Source organism: Capricornis sumatraensis, chromosome 5, assembly GCF_032405125.1.
Source record: "Capricornis sumatraensis isolate serow.1 chromosome 5, serow.2, whole genome shotgun sequence".
Taxonomy (NCBI): Eukaryota; Metazoa; Chordata; class Mammalia; order Artiodactyla; family Bovidae; genus Capricornis; species Capricornis sumatraensis.
Genome location: NC_091073.1, coordinates 115481391 through 115502002, shown reverse-complemented (window position 1 = coordinate 115502002; position 20612 = coordinate 115481391). Strand labels below are relative to the sequence as shown.

The window sequence follows — 20612 nt, the reverse complement described above, 5'->3', positions numbered from 1 at the left end:
CTCAGGGGCTTCAGTCGTTGGGGCTCTTGCGCTCTAGAGCTTGGGCTCAATAGTTCTGGTGCTTGGGCTTGGCTGTCCCGAGGCATGTGGGATCTTCCTGGATCAGGGATCGAACCTGACTCTTCTGCGTTGGCAGGCAGACTGTTTACTGCTGAGCCACCAGGGAAGCCCCTGACTCACCGTTCTTAGAGTCAAGAATTTTCCATTTCTAACAGAGGATACAATGTCATTAATTAACCGAAATGTTATTCTAGAAACCACTGTGTAGACACACTGTGACAAAACTCCTTTGAGACACATGTAGAGAAGAAAAATTTGAATTCCTACCTGAAAGATATTAGAAAGCCTAGCAAATTCAGGGGAAAAAAAGTAGAGACACTCTTTAAAAGTTTGACTTCGGGACCCATTAGGTTAGCAGTGACTCATCAGTGGAAGGGAGAGAGGGGCTTGCAAGAATTCTCCACCTCTCCCATCACCCCACGTATCCTGCACAGAATAGTCTGGAGAAACGTGATGCATGGGGCAGAAGCAAGCCTCAGTCATGGCCACATTTCCTCATGTTCTTTGTGGAAGCACCGCTTCTTGTATACTTTGAAGAAGTTTTGCTCAAACAGACCAACCTGCGTTTCCCTCCCTGTTCCTCCCAAAAGTTCCTTTGAACCTGAACGGTGGTGCTATACAAAGATGGACATTTGGTATCTCTGACATTTAGGAGACCTTATAAAAGGTGCTTCCACCTTCAGTAATTATTAGAAGGTCTAGAGAACTCCGAGGAGAGGCCAACCTCTAATCTGTGCCTTGAAAGTCTCACACTTCTTCACCAAAAGTAAACTGGATGACAGAAAAAGAGCCACATGACAAAATGAGGCGATAATCCACCCTCTGTCACGGAGTTTTCATTTCACGGAAAGACTGAGAAGACTTTGAAAACATCTGTGGAGGTTTTTCCTAATTAGAAATGAGGGAAGTTCTATTATACAGACACTCTAGCAGAAAGGCCTGGCCTTTCTATACTTCATTTGTCTTATTTCCAACCCAGGACTGAGTTTACAAAACATGGGGGTATGAAGCAAGGACAGGGCGAACTCAAGTAATTTTACAGAAGCTCATAGAGTCACTCAGATACGGGATTGTCAATTTCCCTTTTGTGCCATGAGATATTTCTAAAATACAGCCCAACTTTGCGTAAGTCAGAAAATAGTCTGATTCAATTAATTTCTGTGGAAATCCCTTTTAAATAATTCTAGCCCATAATTCATGAAAATAAATGATTTCTATTTGTTTACTTTGTAACTCTAGGGCTAGAATATTCTCAGTCTTCCTTTCAACCAGATCTGGCTCGTACTAGATCTGTAATGAGCATTCGCAGAAAGATGGTAATTACAGTAACTACTAGACACTGAAATAAATGCTTCATGAGTAGCTATATTCTAGCATCATAACCCCAGCAAATTATCATCCCCATTTTATAGATTTGGAAATTAGGATTCAAACAGATGAAGCACTTTGCCTGAGGACTTGGATTTCAACCTGAGAATGAAAATTCCAAAGTCCATGCACTTCTGCCATATCGCCGTCCAGCATTTAACAGAAAGAATCCCATAGGATTTCAGCAGAAACACAGTTGCCTGAGATTCCCTTTCTCAAAGACCATATTGCAAAATTGTAACTACAAAAGGAGGAAAATACACCATCAGCTATTTCTGGAAAATATGTCTGGGATCATCCTCAGACCAGACCCAGTAACACAGGTGCTCAGACACAGAGCACGGGCCAGGAGGAAGGACTCTGATGCGGGGAGGGCACCGAGATTCCATGCAGGGACCCGGGCCACTGACCCGCTTCCCCTCCTGGTTCTGGCTGTTCCTGGGTCTGGACAGCCAGGGGAGCCCGGCAAATGTGCACCAGACTTGGAAGTTTGTGGACACCGATTCGTAAAGCTGCACCTGTGCCCCGTAGATAAAAGGTCCCCGTACAATGAGACTTACCCTGCTCAGGTGCATTGACCCCCTGCCCTCCATGGGTGGCATCCTCAAATCACACGACCTCTGAGGGTCTTTGGGATCCACAGGGCTGAGCTGACCCAGGCAGCCTCTGCCCTTGCTGGGATTCTGGTAGTTTCTGCACCCTAGGTGAGAACACCCAGGACTCAAACCTTCAGAGTGTGGGTGGATGTGGAGCCTCTTCTGCAAAGCTGCAGACCCAGGGTTGCACAGCAACACTGTTCTGCTGTCTAGGTTGCTTCATCCACTCCCGCAGATGTTAATTCTGATTTTTCCTATTTTTGTGTGTTGTTACCCCAATTCTCTTATTTCTTATTCCTGATCACTTTACCCGATCCCCCATCTACTCTTAACCCTGTCTCCTTAGAAAACAAATACATTCTTCACACCAGTCAGAATGGACATTGTTAAAAGGTCCATGAGTAATACATGCTGGAGAGAGCATAGAGAAAAGGGAACCTTCTTCCATTGTTGGTGGAAAAGTAAATTGGCATAGATACTATGGAGAACAACATGGAATATTGTGTCTTAATATTCCTTAAGAATACTTTCTTAAAAATATTCCTTGAAAAACTAAAAATAGAACTACTACATGATCCTGCAATCCCACTCCTGGGCATATAGCTCCAATTTGAAAAGCTGCATGCATCCCAATATTCATAGCAGCACCATTTACAATAGGCGAGATATGGATATAATTTAAATATGCACCAACAGGGGCATGGATAAAAACGATATGGTACATACATACAACAGAATACTACCCAGCCATAAAAAGAGTGGAATAATGCCATTTGCAGCAACATGGTTGGACTTGGAGATGACCATACTACGTGAAGTCAGCAGACAGAGAAAGACAAATATCATACGATATCACTTACAGGTGGGATCTAAAAAAATTACACAAACGAACTTAGTTTACAAAACAGAAATAGACTCACACATGGAAAATAAATTCAGGATTACCAAAGGGGATAGAGAAGGTGGAGGGGTAGAGACAAATTAGGAGTTTGGGATTAACAGATACACATTACCATATATAAAACAGATAAACAATGAGAACCTACTTTCTTGCACAGGGAACTATACTCAATATCTTGTAATAACTTGTGGAAAAGAATCTGAAAAGCTATATATATATATAAAACTGAATCATTTTGCTGTTACCTGAAAACTAACATAACACTGTAAATTGACTAGAGTTCAACAAAAGTACACATTCCCCCCCCACCCCCGCCCCCAGTATCAGGGCAATTTATTCTCTCTCGTCCTCCTAGAATAGCACTGTGGGAGGCTCTGTCTGTGACTGTATCCTTTGAGCACCTGGGCACGGGAACCTAGGTCTTTCTCAGGGAGTGCATCTACCTTCTAGCGCCAATTACATAATCGAGGTTAAGACCAGCTTGTAAGTGACAAGAGCAGTTATTCATGAGCTGACAAACAATGGATACTCACATTTCAGTTCGAGTTTGATGAAATCTGTGTTCCCCAGATTTTCAAGAAACACTCCCCGGGGGATTAACGTTTTGAAGTAGAAGGAGATGTCAGCACTGGTCTCCCCTTGGAAAGTGGAGAAATGCAAGTAGGATGATGGGTTTGGGAAAGAGGCCGCATTCCAGTAATTCCCTGTGGAAGGAACAGAGAAGAGGGCAGGGTAATTTACACCCGATCATGGCACTGGTGGAAACGAGAGCCGCTTCCCGAGTTTTAATACAATCCCACTGACAGTAGCCCTTGCTTCCGCTCTTCCTGCTGAATGACACTGCACAAAGTCCCCACAAACGTGTCTTCAACTTTCCAGAAGTTATATGTGTGTCTGTATATAAAATATTTGACTAAGGATGGATAAATCCTTCTAAGAGGTGTCCTCTCAGGAGTACATGTCAGAGGAGGAGAAAATGGAGGGACACCCCTGGTTTCATGTGGTGGGTGGGTGTGGCTGTTTTGAACTCAGATTTATGTTTCTTTTTTTTTCATTTTTGATGTGGACCATTTTTAAAGCCTTTATTGAATTTGTTACAATATTGCTTGTGTTTTATGATTTGGGTTTTTTGGCCGTGAGGCATGTGGGATCTTAGCTTGCTGACCAGGGATTGAACCTGCACCCCTGGCATTGGAAGTTGAAGTCTTAACCACTGGACCGCCAGAGAAGTCCCCAGGCTTATGTTTGATGCAAGAAGCATCTGGACTCGACTGAGAAAGATGGACTAGGAAGGGGTCTTTGGTATCCTGCTCCTGCTTCTCATCTGTCTTTGTCTTGAAATAAGCAATGCTTGCTTCCAGCCAGCAGCTGCTCCAACCCTGGGGCAGGTGAAGCAGAAATACAACCACGGGGACTGCAGAAGCCTGGCTGAGCAAGAAGCTAGGGAAAAAGGTAGGATGACCTGTCCAGTCATCTCTCCACCCCTCCTGCTCCAAGCCCCACAGGCGAGTTGCTGTAAAGGTCCCCTCCCCAGCCTCTTCCTCCTTGGGGACTCCATGGGACACTCTGACCTGTGGCTGTTTTGTGGGGTTGGGAATGCTGAGCTGAGCGCATTTAAGGGCTTACAATCAGCCCCTATCCTTGAACTCATGGGGTAGACACAGTTGTACTCACCCCCTCTGCACTCATTGCCTGATAGTAGGCAGTGGCCCCAGGAGAAAGGCAGTTCATGGGACAAAATAAAAGCACTAAACTAGAGGACTGACATTCCATCAAAACAGGTGCACCAGGAATTTAATATGACATCAAGAGCAGTGTGCCTGTGTGCTCCGTCGCTCAGTCATGCCCTACTCTAGAGACCCCGTGGACTGTAGCCTGTCAGGCTCCCCTGTCCCTGGGATTTTTCAGACCCAGAATACTGGAGTGGGTTGTCAGGCCCTCCTCCAGGGGATCTTCCCGACCCAGAGATTGAACCTGTGCTTCCTGCGGCTCCTGTATTGCAGGCGAATTCTTTACTGCTGAGCCGCCAGGGAAGCCCACCAGGGAAACCCACCAAGAGCTGACTCCTGACTTTATCTCCAGGAGAGAAATTCCTTTAGGAAGTGCCCATTTCTAAGTCCATTTGACAGCACAGCTAAGGGCTAAAATGCTGGGGGCCAGCGTGAGGAACTCCGCCCATGGCAACGGTCATGAGGAAGGAGGCTTGGCATACGCAAAGGCGTGATCAAGCCTCAGGAAACCCCCCGGTCCCGAGCATCTACCCCCAAAACCAGAGTCTGTTTTATGCTCTCACCTACACCTCTGACTTTATGGGGGGCTCTCCCCCATCACCATTTCTCTTGGAGAAGGAGGTAACGTGTAGCTCCAAGGCAATAAAAATTCCTGGGCATGACAAGAGTGTTTCAGCTTACGGACTCTGAAGGTTATCTAGCCCGCCTGTAGAGGTTCGTCCGGCCACATGTGATTGTTTATAGCCTCCCAATCTGAGAGGCACGAGATGTTTTAGACTTACTAAAGGCAAATTCTTTTGGGGAGTTAGAAATTATTAGTATAGTGGGTTGGTTAGGAATTATATTGGTGAAGCGTTTTTTCATTTGTTGTGCCAATAATTGCTGCTAATTCCCTGCCCTGGGTGTGACAAGGGTGTCTCAGGTCAAACCTCTCTGCTGACAGACTAGCTTGTGTGACAGGATTATCCATACTCCTGCACATGATTGTTTACTACCTCTCAACCATAAACAGCACAGAGAGTTTTGGAGTATTTTGAGAGTCTTAATTAGCATAGGGCTTTTCTCATTGTTGAGTCAATGATTGCCGCCAGGCCTCCATATCCTTAGGCACCTGGGAATATATTAATCAATGTATTTGGAATATAGAAAAGGAAATATAGTAGTTTTTAAGGTTAGCAATACTAGACTTTTTGAGTTAATGAATTTTCTCTTTTGTAATAGATCACTGTACTTTGTTATAAATCACTGTGTCCTTGCTATGTAAAAATGTAACTTTATCACTATCTTAAGACTAAATAGATCTTAAGGGGAACATTGGTGAAAGGATTTTCACTTGTTGGGCTGATGTTTGCTGCTAAATCTCCATATTCCCTGCCCTTATAATGAATATAACTAACATATAGGAGAAATAAGTATTAACCTTTAAGATTAATCATGTTAACCTTGGGTTAAATAAATTCCTTTCTTGATTGTAACTCCCTACACCCTCACCCTATAGGAATGCAACTTTATTTGGAAGGTGGTGCCTGGTTTAAGAAAAAACACCCTTGGAAAAAATAAGTTTTTTGGTTATCAGAAAGAAAGGGTCATAAAATGTCAGCAGGTCTCATGGCCAGAAGATGATGTAAAACCCCTAAGACCTTTTTTTTTATACATTTATGTGAAGCACCTGATTTTGATAAAGGTCAGGTCTGCTGACCCCCATGTGACTCTGTATTCATCCCTATGTGTAACAAAAGGTATATAAGCAAACCTGAAAAATAAAGAAATGGGATCAGTTTCCAGAAAGACTGATTCCCCCATGTCATTTCTTTCTTGCTCCCCATTTCTTCTGGCTGAATTCCCATCTGGAGCATGGATGTTATTCCACATAAACCAAGTTATTCAGCATCTTTTTCTCCACTAATTTTCCTACTACACTATCCATTTCTAATCTGTCTATATATATGTAATTAAATATGTATTTTTCCAAGGACGCCGACTCCGTCCCCTCCTTCGAATCACCCTGGATCCACCAGGGTTGGACCCTGGCACTAAAATACATGAATATGCTTTAAAACAGTTACTAAAGCTTTTACCTTTAGTATTAAACTTATGTTAAAGTCACCAGGTGAGGCCCAAGATGGAGTCACTCTTGCTAACCCCTGGGTCAGTAAACCAGCACTTAACAGCCTCTGGGCTCAGCTCGCCCAGAGAAGGAAGGTCCAGGCTACCCAAGCAGCACTGGCCTGCTCAGCTAAGGGTCCCTGATACTTTAGGCCTTCCCTCTGCTGATGTAAGGGGTGCAGCCCTGCTTCAGCCAATCAGCACACACCCAGTGTAACTTTCTGTTCCTGTTCCCTTTGGTTCATAACACCTCTTGTCTTGCACAGCTCTTCAGCGCTCCTTTCTCTCCGCTAGGCTGGAGGTTGCTTGATTCATGAATCACTGAATAAAAGCCTACTAGATCAGTAAACTGCCTGTGGGAAATTTTAACATCTAAAACATGTATTTTTGGGACTTCCCTGGTGGTCCATGCAGAAGGAAGTGGCAACCCACTCCAGTGTTCTTGCCTGGAGAATCCCATGGACAGAGGAGCCTGGTGGGCTGCTGTCCGTGGGGGTCACACAGAGTTGGACACAACTGAAGCGACTTAGCAGCAGCTGCTGGTGGTTTAGTGGTTAAGAATCTGCCTGCCAATGCAGGGGACATGAGTTCAATCCCCTGTCCAGGAGGATCCCATATGCTGCAGAGCCACTAACCCTGTGTGCCACAACTACTGAGCCTGTGCTCTAGAGCCCATGAGCCACAAGAAAAGACACCACAGACGGAAACCCACACTTTGTATCTAGAGAAAAGCCCTCGAGCAGCAACAAAGAACCAACACAGCCAAAAATAAATAAATTAATAAGTAAATAAAGAATTTAAAATACAATATATTGTTTTTAAAAATAGATTTTTGCCGTATCTTTCCTTCAAAGAACACACTGAATCAACTACATTCATTTTGTTAGTTTCTGTCAACTATATTTTCCCCTTCCTTTTATACAAATAGTGCACGTATGCAATAAGTTCAGCTGCTATTCTTAAACAGAATTAACTTTGTTGGTACTGCTGGCGTGCTGCAGTTCATGGGGTTGCAAAGAGTCGGACATGACTGAGTGACTGAACTGAACTGAATGCTTATGCCATAAGTTCAAATTAAGTATATAATGTTGCTATATTATGAGATAATAAAGTGTCTTTGTTTAATTAATGTTATTTACTTTGTTCTTAGGACATCTAGGATACAGTGACATCTAGATAAGTGGATGGCAATGTATAAACAGTATCACTGACTCAGTGGACATGAATTTGGCCAAACTCCAATAGTGGATGATAGGGAACCCTGGTGTGCTGCAATCCATGGGGTCACAAAGAGTTGGACACGACTGAGCAACTGAACAAGTCAGTGCAAAACATGTTTTCAAATATCTCCATTAAGGTAAAAACAGTGGTGGTGGAGAGTCCACTGTTGAAAGTGTAGCAAAAGCCTTAGTGTAGTTTTAAGCTCTTTTTTTTTTTTTAATTGCAATATCATTGCTTTCAGTAGAAGAAAAATAGACTCGTTTCCTTTCAGGAAAAGGGTGTGATACGACGTTGGTTAGACAAATACCTAAAAAGAAAGAATCTTAACTATTGTTTAAGTTGCTATCATCTGAGCACTCTTTCCTGCTCAAGATCTGCCTTCAAGTCTGGAGAGGCGAGTTTAGGTTCACCTCTCCCAGGTAGGTGAAAATGAAGATCTCTCAAGATAAATTTAAAGTTGCAACCCTCTCACCAGTCAGAGTTCTAGGCTGGAATGAAGAGTGCCCAGGGCCAGCAGCATTCAGCCTGCCTAATGGGTGAGAGCCTCTTAACAATCTAGGAACCAGCAAGGGTCAGTCTCCAGCCATGAATTAACCTGAAAGTCAAGCAATTCTGTCTCTTTGGGTTAAATCCCCAGGACAGAGATGTAATTGACATTTTCAAGTTTTCCTCCAATCAAATGCATTCTTATTTTCTGATGTGTTGTGTTAACAGAAGGGCAGCTGTTTAAAATGATTCTAGAAAAAAGAAAAGGTAAAAGTAAAATATGTCAGTATTTATTTGAGGTCCAGCACTGGTTATTCAGACAGAAATATCTCCAGAGAGGAGGGCAGTTCGATCCGTTAATTCTCATTTGCAGAAATATCCCAACAGGCCACAGTTCCATTTGCTCTCATTCTGTGCTCACTAAGCAACTTTGAATTAATTTGGTCTCTCGAATGGATACTTTCACAAGGAAAGTATGCCTTGTACAAATGGCGGTTACTAGTCATTCTTCTGGAAAGGTCTGGCTGATCACATGACATATTTGGAGTCTTTGCTGGTCTGTCCCTCACCTTTGGATGAATTGACTAAATCCAGATTCTTTTTTAAAAAACTGTTTATTCTGTATTGAAGTATAGCCAATTAATAATGTTGTGGTAGTTTCAGGTTAGCAGCAAAGGGGCTGAGCCATATATACACATATATCCATTCTCCCCCAAACCCCTTCCCGTGCAGGCCGCCACATGACATTGAGTAGGTCCTTGTTGGTTATCCATTTTAAATATAGCAGCACGTACATGACCTTCCCAAACTCCCTAACTGTCCCTCCCCCCGCCCCTCCTCCCCAGCACCCATAAGCTCATTATATGAGTCTGTGGGTCTGTTTCTGTTTTGTAAATAAGCTCATTTGGATCATGTCTTTTTAGATTCTTCATGTAAGGGAAGTCATACACAAAGTCCTCATGGGACAAAAATCTACTTTATAGTAACATGAGTGTTAGTTCAGTTCAGTTCAGTCGCTCAGTCGTGTCCGACCCTTTGCGACCCCATGAACTGCAGCACGCCAGGCCTCCCTGTCCATCACCAACTCCTGGAGTCCACTCAAACCCATGTCCATCGAGTCTATGATGCCATCCAGCCATCTCATCCTCTGTTGTCCCCTTCTCCTCCTGCCCTCAATCTTTCCCAGCATCAGGGTCTTTTCCAATAAATCAGCTCTTCACATCAGGTGGCCAAAGTATTGGAGTTTCAGCCTCAACATCAGTCCTTCCAATGAACACCCAGGACTGATCTCCTTTAGGATGGACTGGTTGGATCTCCTTGCAGTCCAAGGGACTCTCAAGAGTCTTCTCCAACACCACAGTTCAAAAGCATCAATTCTTCGGCGCTCAGCTTTCTTCACAGTCCAACTCTAATATCCATACATGACCACTGGAAAGTTGAGTGTTGAAGATATCAAATAAATATAAATAAAAGCGAATGCTGCTTTAGCACCTATTATAACTGGACACAGCTCCCACTGGCAAACCATAATTTTCCTTATCTGTGACTTAATTGCTATTATTTCCCAGAGATCTCATTGAATGATGCCGCACATTTGCAAGACTGATGATGCTTATACCCTTAAGGTTGTTGAAAGGGCTGCAATCTGCTTCTCCGTCTAACTTCCTCCACTCTTCCTTCAGAAAATCTCTAGGTCCATCCACGTTGCCGCAAATGGCATTATTCCATTATTTTGATGGCTGAGTAGCTTTCCATTGTATGTATATGTGTATCACATCCTCCTTCTTCAGTCCCTTGTTGATGTCTAAGTGCAGATCTTTGATCAGTAACAGTGAGGATTTGACCCTGGACCTGACTGGTAGTGCCAGGTGAGGTGTCTACTCCGGGGAGGTGCTGAAGGAGAGAGACCCTGGGGCACAAGCAGAGGAGACCAGAAAGTCTATTTAGAAATTAAAAAACAACCCTCATTCTTCACAATATTTATTTTAGTTATACTTGATAACATACATAATATAGGAGTTTAGGAGAACATGGAGAAGACTCTTGAGAGTCCCTTGGACTGCAAGGAGATCCAACCAGTCCATCCTAAAGGAAATAAGTTCTGAATATCCATTGAAAGGACTGTTGCTGAAGCGGAAGCTCAAATACTTTGGCCACCTGATGCAAAGAACTGACTCACTGGAAAAGACTCTGATGCTGGGAAAGATTGAGGGCAGGAGGAGAAGGGGATGACAGAGGATGAGAAGTTTGGATGTTATCACCAACTCGATGGACTTGAGTTTGAGCAAACTCCAGGAGTCGGTGATGGACAGGGAAGCCCGGCGTGCCGTGGTCCATGGGGTCGCAAAGAGTTGGACACAACTGAGCGACTGAACTGAAGAGTGGAGCATGGATAGAATTCATGAATAAGCTTTTCGGGATGTGAGGTTAAAGGCTTCAGTGAGCAGGGGCATAATAAGAAAGTTTGGGTGCCGCTACTTCAGACCCTGATGAACTTCTATGGGACTCTGTTCTTGTGAATTGCTGTCCAATCTCAGGATTTCTGGTTGAAACGAAATAACATGAGCGCCTTTTCTAGTGCTCCTTGCACTCTCTGATGCATGGAGATTAGAGCATTATTACTGTTTGTTTCTACTGTTCCCAGCTGACCATAAGCTCCTGGAAAGCTGGGAGAAAACCATTTCATCTCTGTAACCTTTGGCTCCACAACATATTAAGTACTCAATAAATAATTATTAAATCAATGGCTATGTGAAACAATTGGATAAGTTATATCCAATTCCACTCTATATGCAAAACCCTCATGGGACAAAAATCTACTTTATAGTAACATGAGTATTAAAGATACCAAATAAATATAAATAAAAGTGAATGCTGCTTTAGCACCTATTATAACTGGACACAGCTCCCACTGGTGAACCATAATTTCCCTTATCCATGACTTAATTCCTATTATTTCCCAGAGACCTCATTGAATGATGCCACGCATTTGCAAGACTGATGATGCTTATACCCTTAAGGTTGTTGAAATGGCTGCAATCTGTACTTGTTCTCAAGGTCAGAGCTGCGAGGGTGAAGTGATTCTGGCTGAGAACACCAAGCTGGGAACGAGATTTGCTGGATGGCAGGCGTGTTCCATGGCAGATGGTGGGACGGCCGGTGTGGACAGGCAGAGCGGGCAAGGATGGAGACTGAGACAGGAAGCGTGAAGCAGAACATCTGAGGTGGAAGAGGCTGGTTGGGCCACAGTAACAGAATAAAGAGGCTATGGACAGGGGTGAGGGATCCAACCCCGGGCAGAGGCAACAGTCAGGAGCAAAGTCTGAGCAAAACCACTGGGGTGAGGTTGAGGGTTCTGCCAGCTTGGAAACCAGCTGACCATGTGAGAAGCTTTTAAAGTACCTTCTGGGCAAGACCTGGGCTCATCTCAGGAGGGAGGAAGAACCAGGGACAAAGAACCAGGGAGGTACCTCCAGACGGTGCAGGGAAGTGAGGTCACTTGAAACCTCAGTCCATCACTGCTAGAAAATGCACTCAGCCAAATTCTTTAACATGCAATCACTTTAATCTCATCAGTGATTATTTAGCATGGGATTCTGCCTTCAAGATCTCTAACTATATTTTTTTCTTGATGGGCAGCCATTAATTGTAAGCCTAATTTCAACTTCTAACAAAATATGACACATACATGGTTTTAAAAGCCAAGTGGTGCTAGAAGGAATATAGCAAAATGCCATTCCCTGCTCCACGTCTCCCCCCACAAACCCAATTTCTTAGTGACAACTCTTCTTGTATCCCAGAATTTCTAAAATAGACTTGTTAGCTGTTTATTAATTTATGCATTTTAAATAGTCTCTACTGACTTTCCTGAATGCAAGATGAGAACTGAGCACTTTTACAAGCCTAACCCCCTGTTGTTCTGAAATAGCAAGATCACAGATTTGGGGTGTATTGAAATACAATATTTATATCTTTAGGACTTTTTGTTGCTGTTCAGTTACTATGTCTGACTCTTTTCAACCCCATGGACTGTAGCATGCCAGGCTCCTCTGTCTGCCACTGTCTCCTGGAGTTTGCTCAAGTTTGTGTCCATTGAGTCGGTGATGCTATCTAGCCATCTTATCTTCTGTTGTCCCTTTCTTCTCCTGCCTTCAATCTTTTCCAGCACTAGGGTCTTTTCTAATAAGTTGGCTCTTTGTATCAGGTGGCCAAAGTATCTGAGATTCAGCTTCAGCATCAGTCCTTCCAATGAATATTCAGGACTAATTTCCTTTAGGATTGACTGGTTTGATCTCTCCTTGCAGTCCAAGGGACTCTTAAGAATCTTCTCCAGGACCACAATTCAAAAGCATCGATTCTTTGGCACTCAGCCTTGTTTATGGTCCAATTCTCACATCCGTATATGACTACTGGGAAAAATATAGCTTTGACTACACGGACCTTTGCTGGCAAAGTGACAAGAACTATGACAAACCAAGACAGCATATTGAAAAGCTGAGATATTGTCATAGCTTTCCTTCCAAGGAGCAAGCATTTTTTAATTCCAGGGCTGCAGTTACCGTCTGCAGTGGTTTGGGAGTCCAAGAGAATAAAGTCTGTTACTGCCTCCACTTTTGCCCCTTCTTTAGGATTATGTAAGTATTATTCACTAATGAGCCAAGAAGTGAAATCTAATTATATTTCTTGTTTTGTATAATTTTTTGTTTCCCTAGAGTTACTTTTTTTTTTTCATTTTCTTACTTTTGTTTGTATCTGTCATGAATTCTTTACAAATTCTCCAACACACTTGAAAAACTCTTCTTAAAAATTTTCTGACATTTGACACATCAGGCTGTCCATCAGTCACATTTTTGTCCCCTGAGGGCACTGCCTGACAGCACCCCATCCGTCCATGCTGGTTCTTCTCAGGGCAGCTGCCCAGCTGCTGGGTGGGGGCCTCCTTCTTGCCCTTTTTGCAGGGGCTTCCTTTTGTCCATCGTTCACATTGAGTCCTTTAATTCTTGGGCCTCTCTGAGTTTGGATGTTCCCTCTTTCTGGGTCTACACCCTTATTTTCATGGCGCACGTACTCAAGTAGCTCCTTGAGAAAAGGGATGTATGAGGTCAACTTCCTAAATCCCTGCTCCTCTGAAGAGTCATTATTCAGCTTTCACATGTAATTGAGGCACTCCAGAAAATTATTTCCGTGGGGAATTTTAAAGGTATTTCTCTACTGTCTTCAGGTGCTCGGGGTTGTTATTGAGAAAACAAAAGCTTTCAGACCACTACATCGTGCATGTCACTGATGGGGTTCGGGATGTGCTACCCCAAATATGACACCTTGGGAGACTGAGCATTTCCAGCCGAAGAGATGTGAGGCAAGGCAGGTGCAGAGGACTTCCTGGGCTTCCTCTGAAGCAGGCCATGAGAATCTCGTGTGAGGTGCCCTCCTTCCCAGAGTAAAGGAATCTGCCTGCAATGCAGGAGACGCAGGTTCGATCCCTGGGTCGAGAAGATCCCCTGCAGAAGGAAATGGCAACCCACTCCAGTATTCTTGCCTGGAGAAGCCCACGGATAGAGTAGTCTGGAGGGCTACCACCCACGGGGCCGCAAAGAGTCAGCCACGACTGAGCAGCCAAACTGCCACCACTACCCACCATCTCCAAAGACAGAGGGCAGAGGAGTAGCTGAGGGACAGGCCTTGCACGGCTGACTCCACTCAGCTCACACTGTCATCCCATCTTTTCTTGACTTACTCAGTTCAGTTCAGTTCAGTTCAGTCGCTCAGTTGTGTCCGACTCTTTGTGACCCCATGAATCGCACCTCGCCAGGCCTCCCTGTCCATCACCAACTCCCGGAGTTCACTCAGACTCACGTCCATCGAGTCAGTGATGCCATCCAGCCATCTCATCCTCAGTCGTCCCCTTCTCCTCCTGCCCCCAATCCCTCCCAGCATCAGAGTCTTTTCCAATGAGTCAACTCTTCGCATGAGATGGCCAAAGTAACTGGAGTTTCAGCTTTAGCATCATTCCTTCCAAAGAAACCCCAGGGTTGATCTCCTTCAGAATAGACTGGTTGGATCTCCTTGCAGTCCAAGGGACTCTCAAGAGTCTTCTCCAACACCACAGTTCAAACGCATCAATTCTTCGGCGCTCAGCCTTCTTCACAGTCCAACTCTCACATCCATACATGACCACAGGAAAAACCATAGCCTTGACTAGACGGACCTTAGTCAGCAAAGTAATGTCTCTGCTTTTGAATATACTATCTAGGTTGGTCATAACTTTTAAGTTTTATATTTATGTCTTTCTCTTGACCCTTTGCATTCCTAATTTTGATCTTTTTTCTTTGGGTTGACTTCCTTGGAAGTTCCTTCAGCTTTATTTCCGACACTGCTATTGTCTTTTTGTTTCAGCAATCATATTTTAAATTTCTCAGTGTTGCTCCTTGTCTTCTGAGGGGCCTCATTTTTGGACCATGCTGTTGTAGGTTTTGTTCAGTTTGGGGTGCGTTATCTTCTCTTATCTGCCTGAGAATATTGACTTAATCGCTAAAAGCTTCCTTTTGTCGTCTGCGTTGTCTCTGTCTCTTCCTGCCCTACTGTTCGTTTGGGCTCCTTTTTCACGTTGTCTGGTTGGCGAGTCTTCCTACAACACTCACATTGAACAGTGACACTCTAGAAGACTGTCTGGTGCTCAGTGAGTGTGTGTCTAGGAGTGATGGTCTGGTCAGCAGTCGGTTGCACCACAATAAGGATGAGTTCCCCATCTCATCTAAGGGACCGCAAGCGTCAGTAACTGTGGCTTTTATCTTTTGATTACAGATCATTCAATTTCTTGAGAGCAGGATCCTGAAGTTTCATGAGGCATGTATGTGTGGTGGTCAGTGCCCTGGAGGCTGAGCAGGTTCACACTTACACAGATTTCCATGGTTTTATTCTGTTCTAATGAAGGAGTGTCACCTCCACCTTCTTTGGTGCCTCGTGTCTGGAATGTAACCTCTCACCTCCCTCTGGGGTAGAATAGGATAGTCACCTGGGGGGTGGGAGGAGGTGAAGTTGGTTATAGCTGGTGTCTACACAGCTGATGTCTATAGTTCAGTCGCTCAGTCGTGTCCGACTCTTCACAAACCTGTGGACTGCAGCTTGACAGGCTGATGTCTACACAGACTTTTTTAAAAAAAAATTTTATTTTTACTTTATTTTACTTTACAATACTGTATTGGTTTTGCCATACATTGACATGAATCCACTACGGGTGTACATGCCTTCCCAAACATGAACCCCCCTCCCACCTCCCTCCCCATAACATCTCTCTGGGTCATCACCGTTCACTAGCCCCAACCATGCTGTATCCTGCGTTGGACATAGACTGGCGATTCGATTCTTACATGATAGTATACACGTTACAATGTCATTCTCCCAAATCATCCCACCCTCTCCCTCTCCCTCTGAGTCCAAAAGTCCGCTATACACATCTGTGTCTTTTTTGCTGTCTTGCATACAGGGTCGTCATTGCCATCTTTCTAAATTCCATATATATGTGTTAGTATACTGTATTGGTGTTTTTCTTTCTGGCTTACTTCACTCTGTATAATTGGCTCCAGTTTCATCCATCTCATCAGAACTGATTCAGATGTATTCTTTTTAATGAATGAGTAATACTCCATAGTCTACACAGACTTTTACCCAAACCTGTTCTGAGCCTCTCCTCCCCCAGCCTTCTGACAACTCCAATTCCTGAACCTTGTGGAGTTTCTCAGCTTTCATCTGCCCATCAACAGTCTGGACTTACAGACTTTCCTGTACTGTCAGTAAGGAAGAGACCGAACACGTGATACCCTGAGGTTCCCTCCAGGAGGGTGGTGAGGAGGGGCGGGGCACACAGGGGACACCGCAGGTGAACTCCGGGGCTGCACTGGTTCCCCTGCATACTCCGGAATCAGAGAATCCGGCGTCATCGTCCCTGCCCACTGGGGCGACTCTGGACAGTTGTCTTATCTTCCTAAATCCCAGTGTCCTCATTTGTACAACGGAATAACATTGGAATCTCTGTTAAAGATTGTTGGAATCCCAGGAGATTATTCAGGGGCTGAGCACAAAATAACTGTTCAACACAGGATTATTCCACCACCAAACAGGGGGCTTCAGTGTCACATTCACTCGCTGTCCAGGGCTTGGCCAAGGAGCGGGGAGGCCGGGAGAGGACCTCCTTCCTTAAACGTATGACCCGACCACCCTGAGCTTCTCCTGAGCCCCCTTCTGTGAGGGGGGAGGCAGCAGACTTCCCAAGCAGACAGAGCGCTCACCCACAGCCCCGGCCTCTCCAGCCGCTGGCACGTCCCTGACCCACGCCCAGCTGCCTTTTGTCCTGTTTTCCTCACTTCTCTGCCCCCCATTCACTGGAATTCAAAGCTGTGCACAGCCTCTCCTTTTGCCTCGTTACTGACTTTAGAAAACATCCATTCAGACACGCCAATGAGAACGCTCCTTGAGCCCCGACACTGTGACATAGGGTTTTGCAGAGAAGCCATTATATAAAAAGTCTGATGAAAGGGGTGACTGAGCAAAAAGTCGGACGTGATTGAGTGACAGATAAACAGCAAGAAAGCAGAGTTACCCAAATACCACACACAGGATCACGTGAGCGAAGATGACCCGCGGCACGCGGTGGCCAGAGACCCGGAGGAGAAGCCGCGGCCTCGCCTTGCTGCGTCCACTCCTGCTAGCCTCCCTTCCTCCCCAGAGAGGGCACAGGGAACTAGCAAAAGGTGGCAAGGCAGCAACTGGAAGAGCTGGCACTGAGCTGACATGGAGGAGACTGTGCGTGGCTCCCCCAGCTGTGGCTTAGGGGGGTGTGTGGCCACTGGAGCCGCCTGGGTGCCAGTGGACACGTCCACGCCCTCCCAGACTCAGCAGTTTTCTCAGAGCCACCAAGGGGCCCTGCGCTGGGACTGCACCGGGAAGCACAGCCATAGCTTCTGGTTAAAGTGGAAGGCGCTTTCCAACCTAAGTGCTAGCTCTGAGGGGACTAATTACTCCGAAAACTCCTGGTGACCCAGAGGTTAGAAAATTGGAGCATTCTTTGAGTTATGTAATGAGGCCTCTATTGTTTACTAAGGCTGGGTGCTATTTACAACAAACCAGATGGCTTCATTTGCATGGAGATTTGAGTCTATTTGTAGAGGTGTTCTTATGGGTAGAAAAAAAAATTACTTCCTTAATTAAACTGTTTTGTGCATTCAGGAGAGGTAAGCGTAGCTTTGTTCTGCTAACAGCCTCATTCTATGGGGCGAGCTCAACCCAGAACCAAGGGCTGCAAGTTAAGACCTGCCCTGGAGCCACCCATTCCCTCTGCAGGGTTTCATCCTCTCCAGCATGCAGTTTCCATGGCTACAACCCAAACGGGTGATGTGATAACCTCGTGAGAGGAGTCAATAATATAAAGTTTTCACCCTGTGTCTCTTTGTGACTTGGTTCCTCTGGGCAAGAATGGGGATGGGGTCCCACAGAGAAAAAGAATATGACACTGACAGTGAGAGATCAGAAAGAGATATTGAGAAAATGGCTCTATTTACCATTGCGTCAAAAAGAATAAAACACGTAGGGATAAACCTACCCAAGGAAGCAAAAGGCCTGTATTCTGAAAACTGTAAGGTGCTGATGAAATAGATTGAAGATGACAGAAAGAGATGGACAGATATACCATGTTCCTGGATTGGAAGAATCAGTTATGAAAATGGCCATATTGCCCAAGGCAATCTATAGATTCAAAGCAATTCCAATCAAACTACCAAAGCATTTTTTTTTTTTCACAGAACTGGAACAAAAACTTTTAAAATGTGTATGGAAACACAAAAGACCTCGAATAGCCAAAACAATCTTGACAGCAAGGGATGGAACTGGAAGAATCATGCTTCCTGACTTCAGACTATACTATAAAGCTACAGTCATCAGAACAGTATTGTAGTAGAACAAGAACAGACACATAGATCAACAGAACAGGATAGAAAGCCCAGACACAAATCTATGTACTTATAGTCAATTAATCTACGACACAGGGGCAAGAATATACAATGGAGAAAAGAGGGACAGTCTCTTCAATAAGTAGTGCTGGGAAAACTGAACCTACCTAAGGTTGTAAAAAAATGAAATTAGAACATGCTCTAACACCAAATAAAAAATAAACTCAAAATGGATTGAAGATCGAAATGGAAGACTGAATACTATAAAATTCCTAGAAGAAAACACAAGTAGAATACTCTCTGACATAAATGCAGCAACAGTTTTTTGGATTCCTCTCCTAGAGTCATGGAAAAAAAAACCAAAAATAAACAAATGGGTCCTACTTAAAAGCTTTTTCACAGCAAAGGAAATGATGAACAAAATGAAAAGACAATCTATAGGATGGAAGAAAATATTTGCAAACAATGTGACTAAGAAGGGATTAATTTCCAAAACATGCCAACAGCTCATACAGCTCAATATAAAAACTAACAACCCTCAGCTTATACAGCTCAATATAAAAAAAAAAATTAATGGCATAATCAAAAAATGGTCAAAATTTCTAAATAACCATTTCCAGGGACATGGCCAAGAGACAAATAATAAATTCTAGAGAGGATCTGGAGGAAAAGGCACCCTCCTACACTGTTGTTGGGAATGTAGCCTGGCATAGCCACTATGGAAAACAGTTCCTTAAAAAACTAAAAATAGAGCTACTATATGATCCTTCAAGTTCACTCCTAAGCATATATCCAGAGAAAACTCTAATTCAAACACACAGACACATCCCGATGTCCATTGCAACACTGCTTACAATAGGCAAGAAATGGAAGCAAACTAAATGTCCACTGACAGATGAGTGGTAAGGAAGATATGGTATATACACACAATGGGATCAGTTCAGTTCAGTTCAGTTGCTCAGTCATGTCCGACTATTTGCAGCCCCATGAACTGCAGCCTCCCTGTCCATCACCATCTCCCGGAATTCACTCAGACTCACGTCCATCGAGTCCGTGATGCCATCCAGCCATCTCATCCTCGGTCGTCCCCTTCTCCTCCTGCCCTCAATCCCTCCCAGCATCAGAGTCTTTTCCAATGAGTCAACTCTTCGCATGAGGTGGCCAAAGTACTGGAGCTTCAGCTTTAGCATCATTCCTTCCAAAGAAATCCCAGGGTTGATCTCCTTCAGAATAGACTGGTTGGATCTCCTTGCAGTCCAAGGGACTCTCAAGAGTCTTCTCCAACACCACAGTTCAAAAGCATCAATTCTTCAGCGCTCAGCCTTCTTCACAGTCCAAGTCTCACATCCATACATGACCACAGGAAAAACCATAGCCTTGACTAGATGGACCTTAGTCAGCAAAGTAATGTCTCTGCTTTTGAATATACTATCTAGGTTGGTCATAACTTTTCTTCCAAGGAGTAAGCGTCTTTTAATTTCATGGCTGCAGTCACCATCTGCAGTGATTCTGGAGCCCAAAAAAATAAAGTCTGATACTGTTTCCACTGTTTCCCCATCTATTTCCCATGAAGTGATATTAGCCATAAAAAGAGTGAAATAACGCCACTTGCAGCAACATGGATGGATCTAGAGATTACCATACTAAGTGAAGTAAGTCAAACAGAGAAAGACAAATATCATATGATATTGCTTATCTGTGGAATCTAAAAAAAAAGACACAAATGAACTTATTTACAAACCAAAATAGATTCATAGACATGGAAAACAAACTTACAGTTACCAAAGGGGACAGACAGGGATAGTGATAAATTAGGAGTTTGGGATTAATATGTATACACTGCTGCTGCTGCTGCTGCTAAGTTGCTTTAGTCACGTCCGACTCTGTGTGACCCATAAACGGCAGCCCACTGGGCTCCGCCATCCCTGGGATTCTCCAGGCAAGAACACTGGAGTGGGTTGCCATTTCCTTCTCCAATGCATGAAAGTAAAAGTGAAAGTAAAGTTGCTCAGTCGTGTCCCACTCTTCACGACCCCATGGACTGCAGCCTACCAGGCTCCTCAGCCCATGGGATTTTCCAGGCAAGAGTACTGGAGCGGGTTCCCATTGCCTTCTCCGGTATACACTACTATATATGAAATAGTTAACCAACAAGGACCTACTATATAGGAAGTGAACTATACTCAATATTTTATAATCACTG

The 20612-nt window shown here is 44.2% G+C and overlaps 1 protein-coding gene across 1 annotated transcript in view; it reads right to left on the bottom strand.

Annotated features, from left to right (window-relative positions):
• The window catches only part of CNTNAP2 (contactin associated protein 2), a 1643722-nt gene that overhangs the window by 282611 nt on the left and 1340499 nt on the right, over positions 1-20612 (bottom strand). The window contains exon 16 of the mRNA XM_068972445.1: positions 3459-3629. Within this exon, the coding sequence (XP_068828546.1) occupies positions 3459-3629 (171 nt within the window). The remainder of the gene's footprint in view (positions 1-3458; positions 3630-20612) is intronic.